General features: G+C 36.6%; 1 protein-coding gene across 3 annotated transcripts in view; it reads right to left on the reverse strand.

The window, feature by feature from the left end:
* The window catches only part of ETV1 (ETS variant transcription factor 1), a 93,022-nt gene that overhangs the window by 30,210 nt on the left and 46,917 nt on the right, over nucleotides 1-15,895 (reverse strand). For all 3 annotated transcript variants that reach the window (XM_039219422.1, XM_039219424.1, XM_039219423.1), the window contains 3 exons: nucleotides 12,567-12,696; nucleotides 9,856-10,044; nucleotides 5,576-5,820 (listed from right to left, as the gene is read on the reverse strand). In XM_039219422.1, the coding sequence (XP_039075353.1) occupies nucleotides 5,576-5,820; nucleotides 9,856-10,044; nucleotides 12,567-12,696 (564 nt within the window). The remainder of the gene's footprint in view (nucleotides 1-5,575; nucleotides 5,821-9,855; nucleotides 10,045-12,566; nucleotides 12,697-15,895) is intronic.

The following is a 15,895-nucleotide window of genomic DNA, read 5'->3' on the forward strand; positions in this document are numbered from 1 at the left end:
ACTGCTCTACCACGTGGCTGGGTGGCTGGGAGGCATGTTTTAAACTAATTAGAGTAACAGAATAGGCCTTGAGGGCTAAAAACATCTCATTAACGTGTTACCCTCCAATCAACTCCTAGGTTAAGATTTTTAATATACCCCATAGTGCAAAGGAACAAAGTACTAATTGTGGATTGCAAACACTGAGCAGAGATGAACCAGAAACCCACTAAGTAGCATATTAATTCTGCTCCCACCTCTAAGGCAGTCCTGGACACAAACTAATAGCAAGCCAGATAGGTTTGCAGCCTGTGGGACTATAATATAATCCTTTACCTAGCATTCTTTCCACTTAAAGGAAATTTAATTTGGGCACTTCTTCAACTCCAAATGGGTTGATATTTTAAAACATAATACTTATTTTCTGTCTGATTAGAAAAGTAGTACCTAATTCTACAATTCTTTGCATTGTTAAAATGCAAAGTACTTCATAGGCAAAACAGAAATTGCTTAGGATATCATCATACATATAAAGCCACAATGTCTGGGGCATCTGGGTGGCTCAGTTGGTTCAGTGTCTGACTACTGGTTTTAGCTCAGGTCATGATCTCAAAGTTACATGAGTTCAAGCCTCATGCCCAGCTCCAAGCTGGCAGCAAGGAGCCTGACTGGGATTCTCTGTCTCTCCATCTCTCTGCCCCTACTCCATTCACACTATCTCTGTCTCTCTCAAATACATAAACAACAAAAAAATTTTAAGCCACAGTATGTCTGTATTGAGTCTTATTTTGCATGAGTCATTTGGTGTATCTAAAATACTTTTTTTTTTTACTCAAGTCTCATTTAATTAAATTTTTTTTAAAAACCTGATTTCAAATGGTTGCTTGACATTTCTGTTATGGATAGCTATAACTTACTCTACCATACAACTACTATATACTTTTAAGATTTCTCCCTCTCACTCATTCACTGTGTCTTTCATTACTTAACATAATTTCCAGAATGAAATGATCTGATCACAGTGTATGAACACTGTGTGCTGATGTTTTCTTGAGCCAAACTTCAGTTTCATGTAATTACCACCCCCCTAAAAATACTACCCCTAAAATCTATCAAAAAGAAAGAAAAAGAGAAACAAAAGACCAACCAATCAATGAACACAAACAACTACAATAAATTATGCTGCTATGAATATATAAAATATTTGCCTCGTTCAGCACTGTGAAATCAGTGAAACCTCATATGCAGGCATGAAAATAGGAAAGTGACTACGATTCTATGAAAATGGGGCACTGCATACGGCACTTCCACTGAAGCACTCAATGCATATTCAACCCATTTCATGTAGTCATTTGGCCATTAAGCTAAAAACGGAAAACCACATTGGATTCAGGAGAAATCAAACAACCAACAAAAAACCTGTGTACTACTTTGTGTAGCACTATTAGGCTCCAGAAGAAGAGGAAAAGAAAAAAAAAACAAAACAACGACAAATGTAATTGTTTAGAACTTCAATATCGTAATATAATGATGATCACACACACTGGTTCACCAAATTGGCCCTAAATACCATTTCTTTTCATCTTCTCAGGGTCTTCTGATCCAGGTTTTCTTCCCTTCTCTTGAATAAAAATTTCTACTCAACTAACATAATATTTTGCATTTTTTAGCTTGAATACTCTGTAGCTGAAATTGCATTCCTGTAATTATAATTATAACTAATAGACCTTCCATTTCCCATGTCATAATTAATGTCAGGCTTTATTAGAGCATAATCATGCTGCCTTTTCACTTACAAAGCTTCTTTTATTTTCACAACATTTATGTTATATTGAATTAAGCAATAAAGAGTTCTGGAGGCCTTCTGAAAGGAAAACCTTTGGATCATAGACGCTAAGTAAACTATGAAACATTTTTGCATTATTTTTAAATCACATCAACTATTTCCTAATGTCCTATTTGTTCAACATCAGTAAGTGAACCAAGAAATCAATGATCCAGTGATAAATACATTAGATTTCCTAAAAAGATTATTTAATGCACTCTCAGCAAGGATGAAAGAAGTAATGACAATGAAACAAAATATCTGGAGATCATATTTTTGGACTGCAATGTATGACATAGACAGATGTGTCAACTGGATCCCAGTTGGTGGCTAGGGAAACACATTTTGATACTTGCATATTAATTTTTCACAGGCCCTGGTTACACACTGTTACTAACAATCTTTTAGACCACAACCAGAAGCTCCAACTTTACAACTTAATTATTCAAGCAAAACAGAATGTATCCTATTGGCAACACTGATATTAGCATTCAGAGGTGCTCTACAATTTTAGCAATCTGCCAGAGAGTTTGGAGGGTAGGAAGGAATACAAACAAACGGTTTCTCAAATATTAAACAAGTGTTCTACAAGTCATTTGCAAGGAATAATGAACACCTCACAAAAGACATGCCCCATATACCTTTAAAATTGGATAGAGCACATGAGTGGCTCACGTAGTTAAGAATCCGACTTTGGCTCAGGTCAGGATCTAACTGTTCCTGAGTTCGAGCCCCGCGTTGGGCTTTGTGCAGACAGCTCAGAGCCTGGAGCCTGCTTCGGATTCTGTGTCTCCCTCTCTCTCTGTGTCCTTCCCCCATTCATACTCTGTCTCTCTCTCAAAAAAATAAATAAACATTAAAACAATTTAAATTTGATACTGGACTATGACTGAATGATTATGTCCTCCACAATTCACTGTAGACGCCCTAATGCCCACTGTGAGTATTTTTGGAGATGGGGCCTTTGAGAGATAATTAGGATTGGATTCAGTTATTAGGGCAAGACCCCCATGATGGAATCAGTGCCCTTATAAGAAGAGGAAGAGGGGTCAGAACTCCCTTACTCTCTCACTCTGCTACCTAAGGAACCAGTGAGAAAGTGTCCATCTGCAAGCCAGGGAGAGGGCCCTTCCCAGGAACTAAATCTGTGGGCACCTTGATCTTGGACCTTCCCAGCCTGCAGGACTGTGAGAAATGTGTGCTGTTTAAGCTTCCCAGTCAATGGTACTTTTATCAGAGCAGCCTGAGTTAAGACATGGACTATGCTTTTCAGTCTGTATCTGTGCTTTGAGGGTCAGACAGTGACTGACTCTGAAGTTCATACTATGTATGGCCCACAAATAATGCAATCAAATCCTATACAACCCGTTTATTTTTCTTTCTTTATTTTTACTTCACTGAATTATTTAAATCACTTTCTTGTTTGGTTCACATTTCCTCAAAAAAAAAGTTACACACATTCAACACTATGTGATACATAATTTAACCTATCACATTAATATGAAGAAAAAATACATATACGGAGCTAACTACAGAATCAAAAATAAAGGTTTCATAATTTTCTGAATGTTTATTTATTTTTGAGAGAGAGAAAGAGCATGAGTGGGAGAGAGGCAAAGCGAGAGGGAGACACAGAATCTGAAGCAGGCTCCAGGCTGAACTGTCAAGAGACAGCCTGATGTGGGGTTCGAATTCACAAACCACGAATTCATGGCCTTAGCCAAAGTTGGATGCTTAACTGACTGAGCCACCCAGGTGCCCCCCAAAAACAGTTTCAATATCAATCTTGCTATGAATTATACATACAAAAACATTTCTAGAACACACAGAGATACTTTCTAAATGCTATGCTCTAAAAGTCCTTTTGAACAACTTATTTGGGCTATTTTATGCTTTCCATGTAAAATCCCTTAAAATCATGGTGACTTCAAAAAACTGTAGCAAATCAAAATATAGTTTGGGAAATAAAGAAAATATCTGTTAAAAGGACTTGAACTTTGCAGAGAAAAATAAATTCTATCTATAATAAATCATTATAGGATTCTTAACTATGGACATAAACTATGGACAAATATAAAAAATTCTAAACTGAAATCCTAATGATGCATTTCAGGTATCTGTAGTCTGTAAATGACAGGGCCTGAGAGGCAAGCATTCAAATAAAAGCCCTCACGTCAGAGGTTTAAATTTTTAAGATTGTAAACCAACTAACAAGCAGATGATAAGTATGTTTTCTCCTCCAATTCCTTGAAATGAATGAACTATATCATAGATAACAACTGGAAGGCCAAGTCAAATCCAGAATTTGGCGAACTCTCTAAGATGAGCACTGGCATAGGATGGCATGGAGCTAGCTTCTACTCTTCAGACCCTAGCTCACCCCCCTTCCTCCCTCTTTTCCCTTCCCTTCACCCTACCCTGTCCCATATATCATGTATACCATGAGGGCCTCATATACAAACACACAGGCACATCCAAGCTCCATCCTCAGTCTGACCCCAAGAGCTACCCGGAAGCTGCTTCCTTGGACCTAGGAGTGTACACGGAAGCAACGTGTTCTGCCCTGAGAAAGCTGAGCTTGGGATAAAGCTGCTTAGACTCCGGAAGTGGACTTAGGGCCAATCAGGCCAGGAATTCATATGTCCTTGGCAGCTAGTGCTCTTCCTAGAAGTAGAGGCATAGCCTCTGAGTAGGCAATTCCTCTTAATCCTTTGAACCTCTTGCCCACAGAAGAATGATGGCCAAAGGGAGATTCTCAATTGTAAGACTCCCCTTTGCTGAGTTTCGAGAGCAGTTCATAATAAAGCAGGTAATTTTATGCAAGCTAAAAACTCAAACTAGAGACAATTTTTTTCCTCAAGTAGAAGTAATAGAAAAGCTCAGCAGAGTTACTCCTAGAGAAGTAATAGTTCTCTCATAAAGAATATCCATAACTTTGCATCAAGAGGAAATTTCAGGTTTTCAGGTCGTTCCAAGTCCACAACCATCTATTCACCAGTTACAAGAACATTAATAGTATTTTATAGGAACATGGTGCCCTTCTCATGAGCATTAGCTTTTATTTCATACTTTTTTTCACAATTCCTGAGATGCCTGAAACACAGGCATCCTGATGTTGTGATTTACAGGTGAAAAGGAGTTAAGTAATTCTTCTTAAGTCTCAAGGTTACATGTTGGGGTGATATCTGTAACTCGTGTACATTTTCTTACTGGCAGGAGACCCCCTTTCTCCATCTTGATATATTACTTTGTGGGGGGCCTTCCGCCTCAGTGAGACCAAAGCTAAACCATTTTGAAACTCAGATACTTTTGCACTTCCTCTTTTAATATGTAAGAATCATTACTTCTGGACCATTGGAATACTGCCACCAGTAAAAGACAAAACAAACAGTTATAAGCAACAAATAAGTCAATACAAAAGAATAGTACTTTCTGCAACCACTGTTATTAAGTAACACTACAGTAGCAAAATGGAAAGAAAGCCCCAAATCCAAAGAATGACAATGTTACTCTTTTGGACTGAGAGTATGCCTAATTTTACAAATTATACTTTTCTTTGGACTGCTTTCATTTCTAGACACTATGTCAACCATGAGCTCAAGCCAAAATGGCTTGACAGTCCAACTTCACAAAGAGAGAAAGACTCAGAGGGGACAAAATCAGAAGGATTCCATACCAAATGGTCATGAGAGACCCAAGCAGAAGCCAACACTAACCAAAGTGACAAGCAAGTAAAAGATGTTTTAAAGGTAACTTAAAGCATGGGCCTACCTGAATCATATGCAAAGTCTCTGGGTTCTTGTTTAATCATCAGAGGAGGGAAGCTTTGGCTGGCTGCACCACCAACCATGGTGTTGTGTTCATACACTGGGTCGTGGTATTCCTGCTTAAAGCCTTGAGGGGGGAAGGGGATGTTTGGCTCAGACATCTGCCGTTGGTACATAGGACGTCCTTCCCTTGGCATTGTTGGCAAAGGAGGAAAAGAATTACAGGGTTCAGAAAGCTGGCGGCGAAATCTGGGAAATAAGAGAACATGTTTTAAATAAAAGGATAATAGAAATACTCCTTACAACACTGGTACAAGTTTTAACTGTTTTGTTAATGAGCCTGATACCAACTGACTTGAAGTGGAACTCTTTCACAAGGACTAGATTTCTCCTTCCTGGGTCAGTAGCATCATGTTTTTTTACATCATAATATGACTTGTGTCCCTTGATAATTAGTCCCCTGTAGTACCATTTTGGAACACTACAGCGGGTGAAAGGTGTGCCTTGAGCAGTATACCATTTTGAGGAAACACACACCCTAACTGCTAAGATGCTCAATTCTAAACAAACTGGATCATTTACCAAATTTCCATATTAAGAGAGTCTCATATAATTATATACAAGAAAAAAAACAAACCTGGAAAACCACAAAGAATCTGATTCCAAACTGCATCCCCTATCTCTTAATTCTGTTAGCAAACCAACCAACAAACCTACTAAAAATCAACCAGGTTTATACTAACCTACTTTGTGGTTTTCCATCGCTTACCATCAGTTACTGAGGAAGCAAAAGAAGAATGGCCCTCTTCTCAAATACAAATAGATAGGACTCTTAAGTCTTCAACGATGTTCTAAATAACATTGTATTCTAGTGAGAACTTAAAAGGGGAAATATTACAAAGATCAAAATCTAAGCTGGTTTTTAAAAGACCTCTCTTTCCTATCAAACAGCAGCACAGCACACATCTGCTTCCAATGGCTTCAAACAAAATATCAGACTGATAAAAGTAAGCATACATAGTACAGCATACGGAAGGCAGAAGGAAACAAGATGTATTTGTTGCTGCATAGATTTGGGACAGTTTGTGCTGTTAGGTCATGAGGAAGTTTCTGAGGCCTCACTAGAAGCTGACAGTGAACCCCAAGGTTCCTTCCTTCTTGGTTATGCTGTGTAATGATGGGCTAATTACATCATTGTTCCGTTCCGTATTTCTCATCCGTAAAATCATTGACCTGCCGCAAAGATGTGGATTAATTAAAGATTTAAAACTGCTCAAAAATGCCCCAAGAGTGCTTACAAATAATCTACCCCACACTCCGATGCACAAATATAAACCCATGAACCGCCCCCCCTACACTAAAAGCATTCCTGAGACTTTAATTTGGAAAGTTAAACATTTCATTCGGGTCATGTTAAAGGAAAATAAGGTAAAAGTGAAAGAATGGCAATGTGATTGCTTTAGCATTTCTACAAAGGCTCCTTCTCCTCTTCCTGTGATTTAACTCTATGTTTCCCGGCTGCCATAGACAGCACTGAAATTCCACCTACACCTGCAGAAAATAAACTTAGAAACTCGGATATTGCAAAACAGGCTGACTGGCACTGTATTCACTTCCCTTCTCTTGCTTATTTCATTAGCCAAAAAAAGAAACAGAAATTATCATTAAGAACTGTCAAGGAGTGAATCAGAAAATTGTAACTTGAGGTTAAAATAAGACACCAGCTCGCATGTGAAGCCTTAAAAGGAAGTTAATAACACTTATACTAAAAAGCTTTGTAAGGAATCAAGCCATTTGTTTCCACGATTTAACCTGATTCTAGTGGGTACATGCCAAGGACCACGTAAATAGCAAACACACAAGTGTCTCACGCCATTCGTATGAGGCACTAGGTGATGGTAAAGGTAAAGTGACTCAAGTAGCTTCTGGAAGAGCGTTAATGGGTAAGGAGAGCATGCTCATGGCTCTTGGATACAGAAAAACAGTGTATAAGTGCTAGGAAACACAGAGAAAGAGAGACAGGGCTCCGGCACAGTGGGTTCAGAAACAGTGGGTTCAGAAACAAGTGCCAAAGGGCTGGCCCTTGGAACAGAATGAGCCTGAGGAAAGGAGGCAGGGTGCAGCCCAGCTGGCCAGAGAGCCTTCCCAGAGTGAAGTGGGGTGCCCGGCCTGGAGGGGGCTATTTGGAGAAAGGATCTGTTTCCAGAGCAAATCTGCCATTTATAACCGAGGGACTGTCATTTGTTGGCTAGAACCCTCCAAGAATCCTCCTCAGAAACATACGGCTCCAGAGATTTTCCTGGGATTGGCCAGCTGGTACTGTCCTCAAAACTCAGTGGGGGGGGGGCAGCGGGAAAAGACCCTGAGCTTCCCTCTTATAGTTCCGGGCCGGCTGCTCTCAGTCTCAGATATTTGACTTCAAGTAGAGAAACTAAAATGGATTTGGCTAAAGCATTTCGAGTTAGGTCACCTCAACACAGGCGTCCTGCTTGTTCAGCAGTTACCTTCCCTAAGAAATAACTGCTCTGCACAAACAGCCAACGACACCATCTCTGATGCTGGCATTCATTCGAAGTATGAGATCCTCGGGTGTCGAGAACTCTGGGCAGTCCGCAGAAGTGGACAAAATAAAACTTGCTTTTCTTGTTTGTACTCTTTCTCCCTTTCAGTCCTGCACAATGTGCATCTGTTCAATGGCCCACCCTGCAATAAGATTTCTTTCATCTGTATTTACAAAACTGTTTACACAGATGCACATACCATTATGCTCTGACAAGGTCTCGAGTCTACAGAGTGAGAAGGGAAAGATCATAGGAAGCATTTCATAACTGGAGCACAAGAACACTTAGCGATGGAAACAAAGGTAGAAAAAATACAGCTTCATTTCACATTGTAAAGAATGCTTTTATCTTATCCATCATCCCAAAAAAGATTTAAGTGAAATTGAGACTGAGTCACATTAAGTAACCTATATAAAAGCTGATCTGAGTATTCCCTTCTTCTCAGAAAGTTGCCAGGGACACATCTTCTGGTTTCCTCTGCTGATCTAGAGGATTCCTTCAGCTGAGTTATTTTTATAACGGTGTGTCAGAGCCAGTTTGCACTGGCTTATTGTTAAATTTTCAGAAATACTGTGAGCCGATTATTAAACACAGGCTAATTCCTGTAAATGATATAAATTTATAACTTTTTAAAAAATATATTAAAAACAAAGGCAAGAAGTATTCAAAGTTCATCCTCTGCTAATTATTTTCCTACGTCTTGCTACTAACTATGTTCTGGAAGTTAACGTCTCCTAGATCTGTGTGGTAGAGATGCTATGTAAAGGTGTGCTACTACACGTGTGTTTCCGACTCTGTGTTCAGAACTGTCACAATGATGGCTCAGAGTTGCAATACTTATATCACAGATTCATCATATGCTATAGACGAGGCCTTCTGGCTTTTCTCCCATTAAGCCTGTTAAACATTTCCCTGCCTGCCACTGGCTGTCTATAATCACAAGGTAGAAAGGAAACGATAGATGCTATATACTATCAGCGTGTGTTTTAAGCTGTATTGTGCGAAGGGGCTCTTTTGTTTTATAAATATGAATTATCTCAAGGAGTCCAGAATTAACCACCAGAGCATCCTCATTAGCTCCATGCTCTAGGTCTTGTCTTCCTTCTTTCTAAGAAATAATAATTCAGTCTTTATCTCTTTACTTTGTAGTCTCAGAGTCCAGGGTCACGCATCTACTGACATTAAATATTCATCACTTGGAAAGGATGGAAAATACTTTTAATCAAATAAGTTCTATTCTGCAAAACTATGTACAGTTAAACCATTCAATCTAAGGTAAAGAACCTAATTCCATAAGCCACCTACTAAAATTAGTCTCCTAACTTTATAGAACAAGTACACACATATGCTCATAAAAATGGGATGATCTGATTTAAAGTTTAAGTGAGGCAATTTAATTCAGGCAAAGCAAAAGGGAAATGTTCAAATGTCAGTATATAGATTAATTTTCCACTTTAGCAACCAATTTAAATGTTTATAAAAGGAATGTTTATAAATGACCTTCTCCACAAATTATTTATAACTATAGATAGAGCAAGCTCTTTCTAAAAATATTCTGCAAAGATGTGCAAAATTAGTATGCTCACCTTAAATCTACCATAGGTCTTAGGAATTGGTCACAGAAACTGCCTTCAAGATGTTCAAAACATTAAAAAATATACTATATATATAGTGTATATATATATATATATATATATATATATATATAGTATTTGCAGTTTACCTGTGGTCCATGGGATAGCTGCTGTCTTGTATGGTCTGCGATGGAGGGAGGTGAGCTGGGAAGGCGCGGTCTGGTTTTGGAGTGTGAGTGGAGCTTGGAGATGCATGATGTAGTGGGGACACTGGGGTGCTGGATGGAGTTGGGGGGTTGGAGGGCCTCATTCCCACTTGTGGCTTCTGATCATAGGCACTACCCAAGGAAGGAAAGCAAAAAAAAGAAAATATAATAGGCTCAAGTCATAAGGAAGTGAGAATTTTACATGTGCTGGGTTTTGTGATCCTAAAACACATAACCTTCAGAATCACCACACACTTAAAGAGAAAATAGGATAACTGATATATAACTTGGTATCAGCATAAATATAAAATGTGTATTTTCACACTTACACAAAAAACTTAGTATATGGAAAAGCACTATGAGAGCAGTGGAATTACGGAAATAATTATTGACATATCTATTCTAGATATGTCTCCTTTAGCAAGTTGGATAGATCTTACCTAAATCATTGCATATTTCTGTTATTGCCATTGCTCCATATTTACGTAAAACTAATTTCAGTTTTGTAAGATGGAGACCATTCCTAGTTTGTCTTTATTTGGGATATAATTTTAAGAAGGCAATGCATTTGCCTTATTTTCATTTTTTATATAAAATAAGTGATACCTGGCATTAACTTCCTCCCATGGATAATAAAGAGTAATGATGCAAATTAAAATGTCTCTGATAGGGGGGTGCCTGGGTGGCTCAGCTGGTTGAGCATTCAACTCCTGACTTCTGCTGAGGTCATGATCTCAGGGCTCCTGAGTTCGAGTTCCACATCCTTGCTTGGGATTCTGTCTCCCTCTCTCTCTGCCTCTCTATCTCTCTCTCTCTTTCAAAATAAATAAAAATAAACTCCAATTAAATTTCTGAATCAGGAAGATAGTTTGAAGCTAAAATAATATATTTTCTTTCAAAATAAAATGCGATCATCAATACATAGTTTTTGCTTTTTATAAAAAACAATTCTTTTTGGATTAACTTATGTAATAATTTATTCAGTTGATACATCTATCCACAGAAATACCTCCAAGCACAAAAACACTTCACAGAAGCGTAGGAGTGTGTGCTGTATAAGACCACTGGTGGTTTTAAAGCAAAGTCAACAGTACTCATATTATGTTCGCTTCTACCTATATCCTTTACCAATATTTCTGAAGGAGAAACTACTTATTTTACAATTAGTTTGCCTGTCTCATTCCCATGTAAAGAAAAAACTGATACATCCTCTGCCCTAGGACACTACTTTTTTCCCCCGTGAACTACTGTATTGAATTATATTGTTTGTATGGATATGGAAGTACAAAAATTTAATCTATATATCACTGTGGAAATTATTGGTCCCCAAGAAGAACATGGAAATATTCAGGCAATTCATTTTCTATTAATTTATGAATGTCAGATATATCATACAAAGCAATAATTATTTCATAGCCACACCTCTGATCAATGCTGAAACAGAATGACAATTCTATATCTACCTGGCCCACTAACTTAAAATTCTTCATTATGCTAAGTAATTACTCTATGAATATGCAGTATTCTTAAAGAGAAAATGCAAAAATGAAAAACACTATAAAGAAAACTCAGATTGATCAATATTATTTTAAGTGAACTCAGTAAGCTTTAATGTCTTCTATGAGACATCTTTTTTTTTTTTTTTTAAAGCTTTGCAGTTTCAAGTGAGCTGGCTCATAATTTCAGGCTCTGGTGATCCTCCTAGAAAAACAGATATAAGAGACAAATTTGCAAGAACAAACAGCAAGAGAATATCCCAACATTGGTCAGCTGCCAAGAGACTGCACAAATCTGAGTTTCTTGAATCTTATATATCTTGGATATAACATTACATGTTGCGAATATATGAGAATAAAGAAGGCTCCTTTGGATCCTAATGTATTATGAACCTGAATCTATGTAACTTCTATAACTGCAAATATTTGTAATCATTTTTATACATTTCCAAATGAACTCCTTTTAAGAACTAAGTATCTACTGTAATTGAGAATAATGATAGTCAATAGACACGGCCAACTTTTCCTTATGCAATTAGAGGCAAATATGAAAAGTAACAATGCAATTTACTGTGAAGTGTTTTTAATGAACATATATGTTATCAAATCTTCTAACAAATGAGCAAAGTAATTTTACTGCTCCACCCTTTACTATCATCAAAAGGAACAACTGGCTTTTTAATAGGTAATAGTCTGTGCTGAGCCTTATAAAATTTGAACTTTATTGCCATTCTCCATGAACACATCTTATAGATCATCTGCAAAGCCTGTCAGATAACTAATGTACTGCTCAGACCTGCCAAATGTCTCATTTTTTTTCCTACAGACTCTATCTAAAGTGCATAATGCATTCGTTCTAATGAGAACTTTCAATAGCTGTTCATGCCAAGGAAGACCCTCTTTTCAAACCAGGATGCATCACTACGGTAGAAAAGCAACTAACGATATGGATGAAAATTATTGCTTTAAAATGATTCTCAAAGTGGGTAATCAGATGGTGTACCGGTTCCTCAGAACCTGCTGAACACACTACCTAATTAGCTGTGTAACATGGTGAAATAGAACTCATATAAAATATAATTTGAGACTTTATATTATTCTGGACTTTGTGTTTTACTAAGAACCACCACCCTCTGTATGTACACCTGACTGCTTTACCTGACATTATACAGGCACTTTTCTCCATAGCTGAATTTAAAGGGCTGTTCTTGACTGCAGGCAGAGCTGAGTTCTGAACATGGACTGTGGGGTTCTTTCTTGATTTTCAGTGGTAGGCCATGAAAAGCCACTAGAAAACAAAACAAAAATACCCACAAAAATGAAATGTAGTTAGAAATTAAGTACAGTAATCTGTTCCGCTTCACTTGGTTGAAATGGCCTTAACATTTCATATTAACTTACATAGCAAAGACAAATCACATTTAATGAACTTCATGGATGGAATGACTATAGAGAGAATCTCTATATACTCTTTTTCTGCTTTTACTGTATAACAGAATGTATGCTTGAACTCTCTCTCATTACTTCAAGTGAATCAATTATAATTTGTTTAGCTGATATTAACAATATTAAAAGCACAGTTATCCAAAAGTTTTAAAAATACTGCCAAAAAATTCTAGTGATTAAAAAAGAAAAAACACAACTGGTTATCCAAGAATTATGAGAAGCCTGGAACATGATTTTAAGCATTACTGAAAGGCAAATATCTCAAACCCATCAATAATAATGGCTAAATGGAATGATAACCAGGCTAGAAGTGCAAGTCCCATGGTAACTGATGGTAGTTTGGGCACAAAATCTTTGAGGCCAATGTTCATTGACAAAATAAAGGTAAAAATAAGTGCCTATCTACTTACCAGAGTAGGGAGATAAAATGGGATAAATATCTGAAAACTTTTTTTCACATATAATCTACCATAAAATAATTCTTCTATATCAAATTATACTTTCTCCTTTTCATATGACTTAATGGTTAAACTTATATTCATTAATGCTTAATATATTATAAGGATCATATAATATATGAATTCTAGAGGAAATATGTATGTTTGGGAAGAGTCATAGCTTTAAGCCAATAAAGATATTTAAAGCCAATATAATAAATATATATTTATTCTTGTATATGAAATTGAAAATTAGAGATCCTATTAGAATAATTGAAGTGTTAGTAGTAAATGAAAAATTAGTAAAAACATAAAGGAAAGTAGACATAAGAATGGATTTTATTTTCATGTACAGTATGTACAAATATGAGTAACCAAGGGATAAACACAAGAAAAACACACATTCTAGAGATTTATTCTAGCTCATGTAAGAACTGGAAACAAAACACAAAATACTGGGGTGGTTCAGTCAGTGAAGCACCCACTCTTGATTTTTGTCGCAGATCATAAGCTCACGATGGTGAGATCAAGCCCTATTTCAAGCCCTCTCTGTCAGGTTCCACCCTAGGTGTGGAACCTGCCTGGAATTTTCTGTTTCCCTGTCTCTCTGCCCCTCCCCTGCTCATGAACATGCATGTGCACTCTCTCTTGCTCTAAAAAAAAAAAAAGAAAGAAAGAAAGAAAGAAACATTACAAAATATTAAGTCTGTTTCAATAAAGAGAGATATGACAAGAGAAACTTCATGGTTTATGATGCCACTCGATCTTGACTGTAACATTACAGCATTATAAATTTGCACTTGTTTGAATGTCACATATAATTTAATAATGCTTTGATACCAAGAACGATCAGGCTATGGGCAAATATATGCTATTTGTTTGGATATGTACATAATTTTGACAGAAATGTTCAATGGTACTCAAGAGCCATCTGAAACATTGTGGAATATACATTTGCCAAAGAAATAAGTAAAGTTCACCTAAATTAGCTGGCTAACAAAAACTTAACAAATAGTAATAAAATAATTTCACTGGGAGGTCTGTTTCAAAGTTTTTTTTTCTTGATGTACTGTGAGTTTAATAAGCCTATTCAAAGTAGAGAGTAGAGGAATAGAAACAAAGGAAAAATTACGTGTATTTTCAAATGCCAAGAGTACTCATGTTCATTAACTTTATGAAGTCAGAGGGTTATAAGTTATTAACCATTCAGACAGGAGACATTTAAAAACATGAGGATTTGTTAGGATTCTAATGTGAAAAAAAACAACTATAAAAAGGCAACTTGAAGACAAATAAGACATCTGCATGTGGACTGTGCATTAGATATTTAAGATATTATCATTATTTTTATTGGATGTGATAATGGAATGGTAGACACACAAAAAAAATAATGCTAGAGATTCATAAAGTATTTATAGAAAATAATAAGATATCTTGGATTTTCTTTAAAATGGTCTAGAAAAAATGATGTATGAGGAATGAATCAAATTAGAAAAATGCTGATAAATGTTAAAAGCTGATTGATGGGTAGGTGGGAGTTCATTACATTATTCTCTTTACTTTTAACTAAGTCCTATATTTGTATGATAAAAACTTTTTATAACATGAAAAAATCCAAAGGTTTAGAGTAAGACTATAAGAAAATTCTCTGCCTGTGTTTGTGTCTATGTGCTACTTCTCAGAATGACAAATATTGTATGATGTAACCATACTTTCTTTAACAAACAATTTTCAACTATTTATGACTTCTTTGAACATATATGGTAACAATGTGTATCCCCAAGTTTAGTACTTGGGATTATGTATTGGGTTTTACATTTTCCTAAGAAAAAGAATAAAAACAGGTGAGACCTTGAGGATAAGTATGGAGTAAGACGAAAAGTTTATCGTATTCATCAAAATATCAGATATATCACAGACTACTATATCCTATACTAGTCCCAAATCTTTGGGCCTATGAGGGAGGGTAAGGGTAATGAACAGGACACTAAGAGCATCAACCAAAGAAGAAAATAACCTACAAATTTTCCTTCACTGAAATTAAAAAACTCTTCCTTGAAACACTATTAAAAGATTACAAAGTAAGCTACAGACTCCAAGAAGATGCTTTCAATAGGAAGATATGACAAAAAGCTCCTAATAAGGATCAGTACAAATTAATAAGACAGAACAAATGACCCAATTAAAAATAGGCAATTCTTGAACACGCAATCCAAAAAAGAAGACATCCAAATGGTAAAACAAACAAATGAACAACAACAAAAAGCATATATAAAAAGGTATTCAACACCTTTACTTATGAGGAAGATACAAATAAAATCACATGAAATTATCATACACACCCTAGAATGGCTAAGCTGCAAAAGATGGATATTACCTAGTTTTTTTAAGTTTATTTATTTATTGAGAGAGACAGAGAGACAGAGAGAATGGGCAGGGAAGGGGCAGAGAGACAGGGAGACAGAGGATCCCAAGCAAGCTCCAAGCTCTCACTGCAGAGCCAAACCCCATGAATCTTGAGATCATGACCTGAGCCAAAATCAAGAGGCGGATGCTCAAGCGATCTAACCACCTGTGCCCCAATATTACCAAGTTGTGAGGAAG

Source organism: Hyaena hyaena, unplaced genomic scaffold (assembly GCF_003009895.1).
Source record: "Hyaena hyaena isolate Hyena2069 unplaced genomic scaffold, ASM300989v1 scaffold_818, whole genome shotgun sequence".
NCBI classification, from domain to species: domain Eukaryota; kingdom Metazoa; phylum Chordata; class Mammalia; order Carnivora; family Hyaenidae; genus Hyaena; species Hyaena hyaena.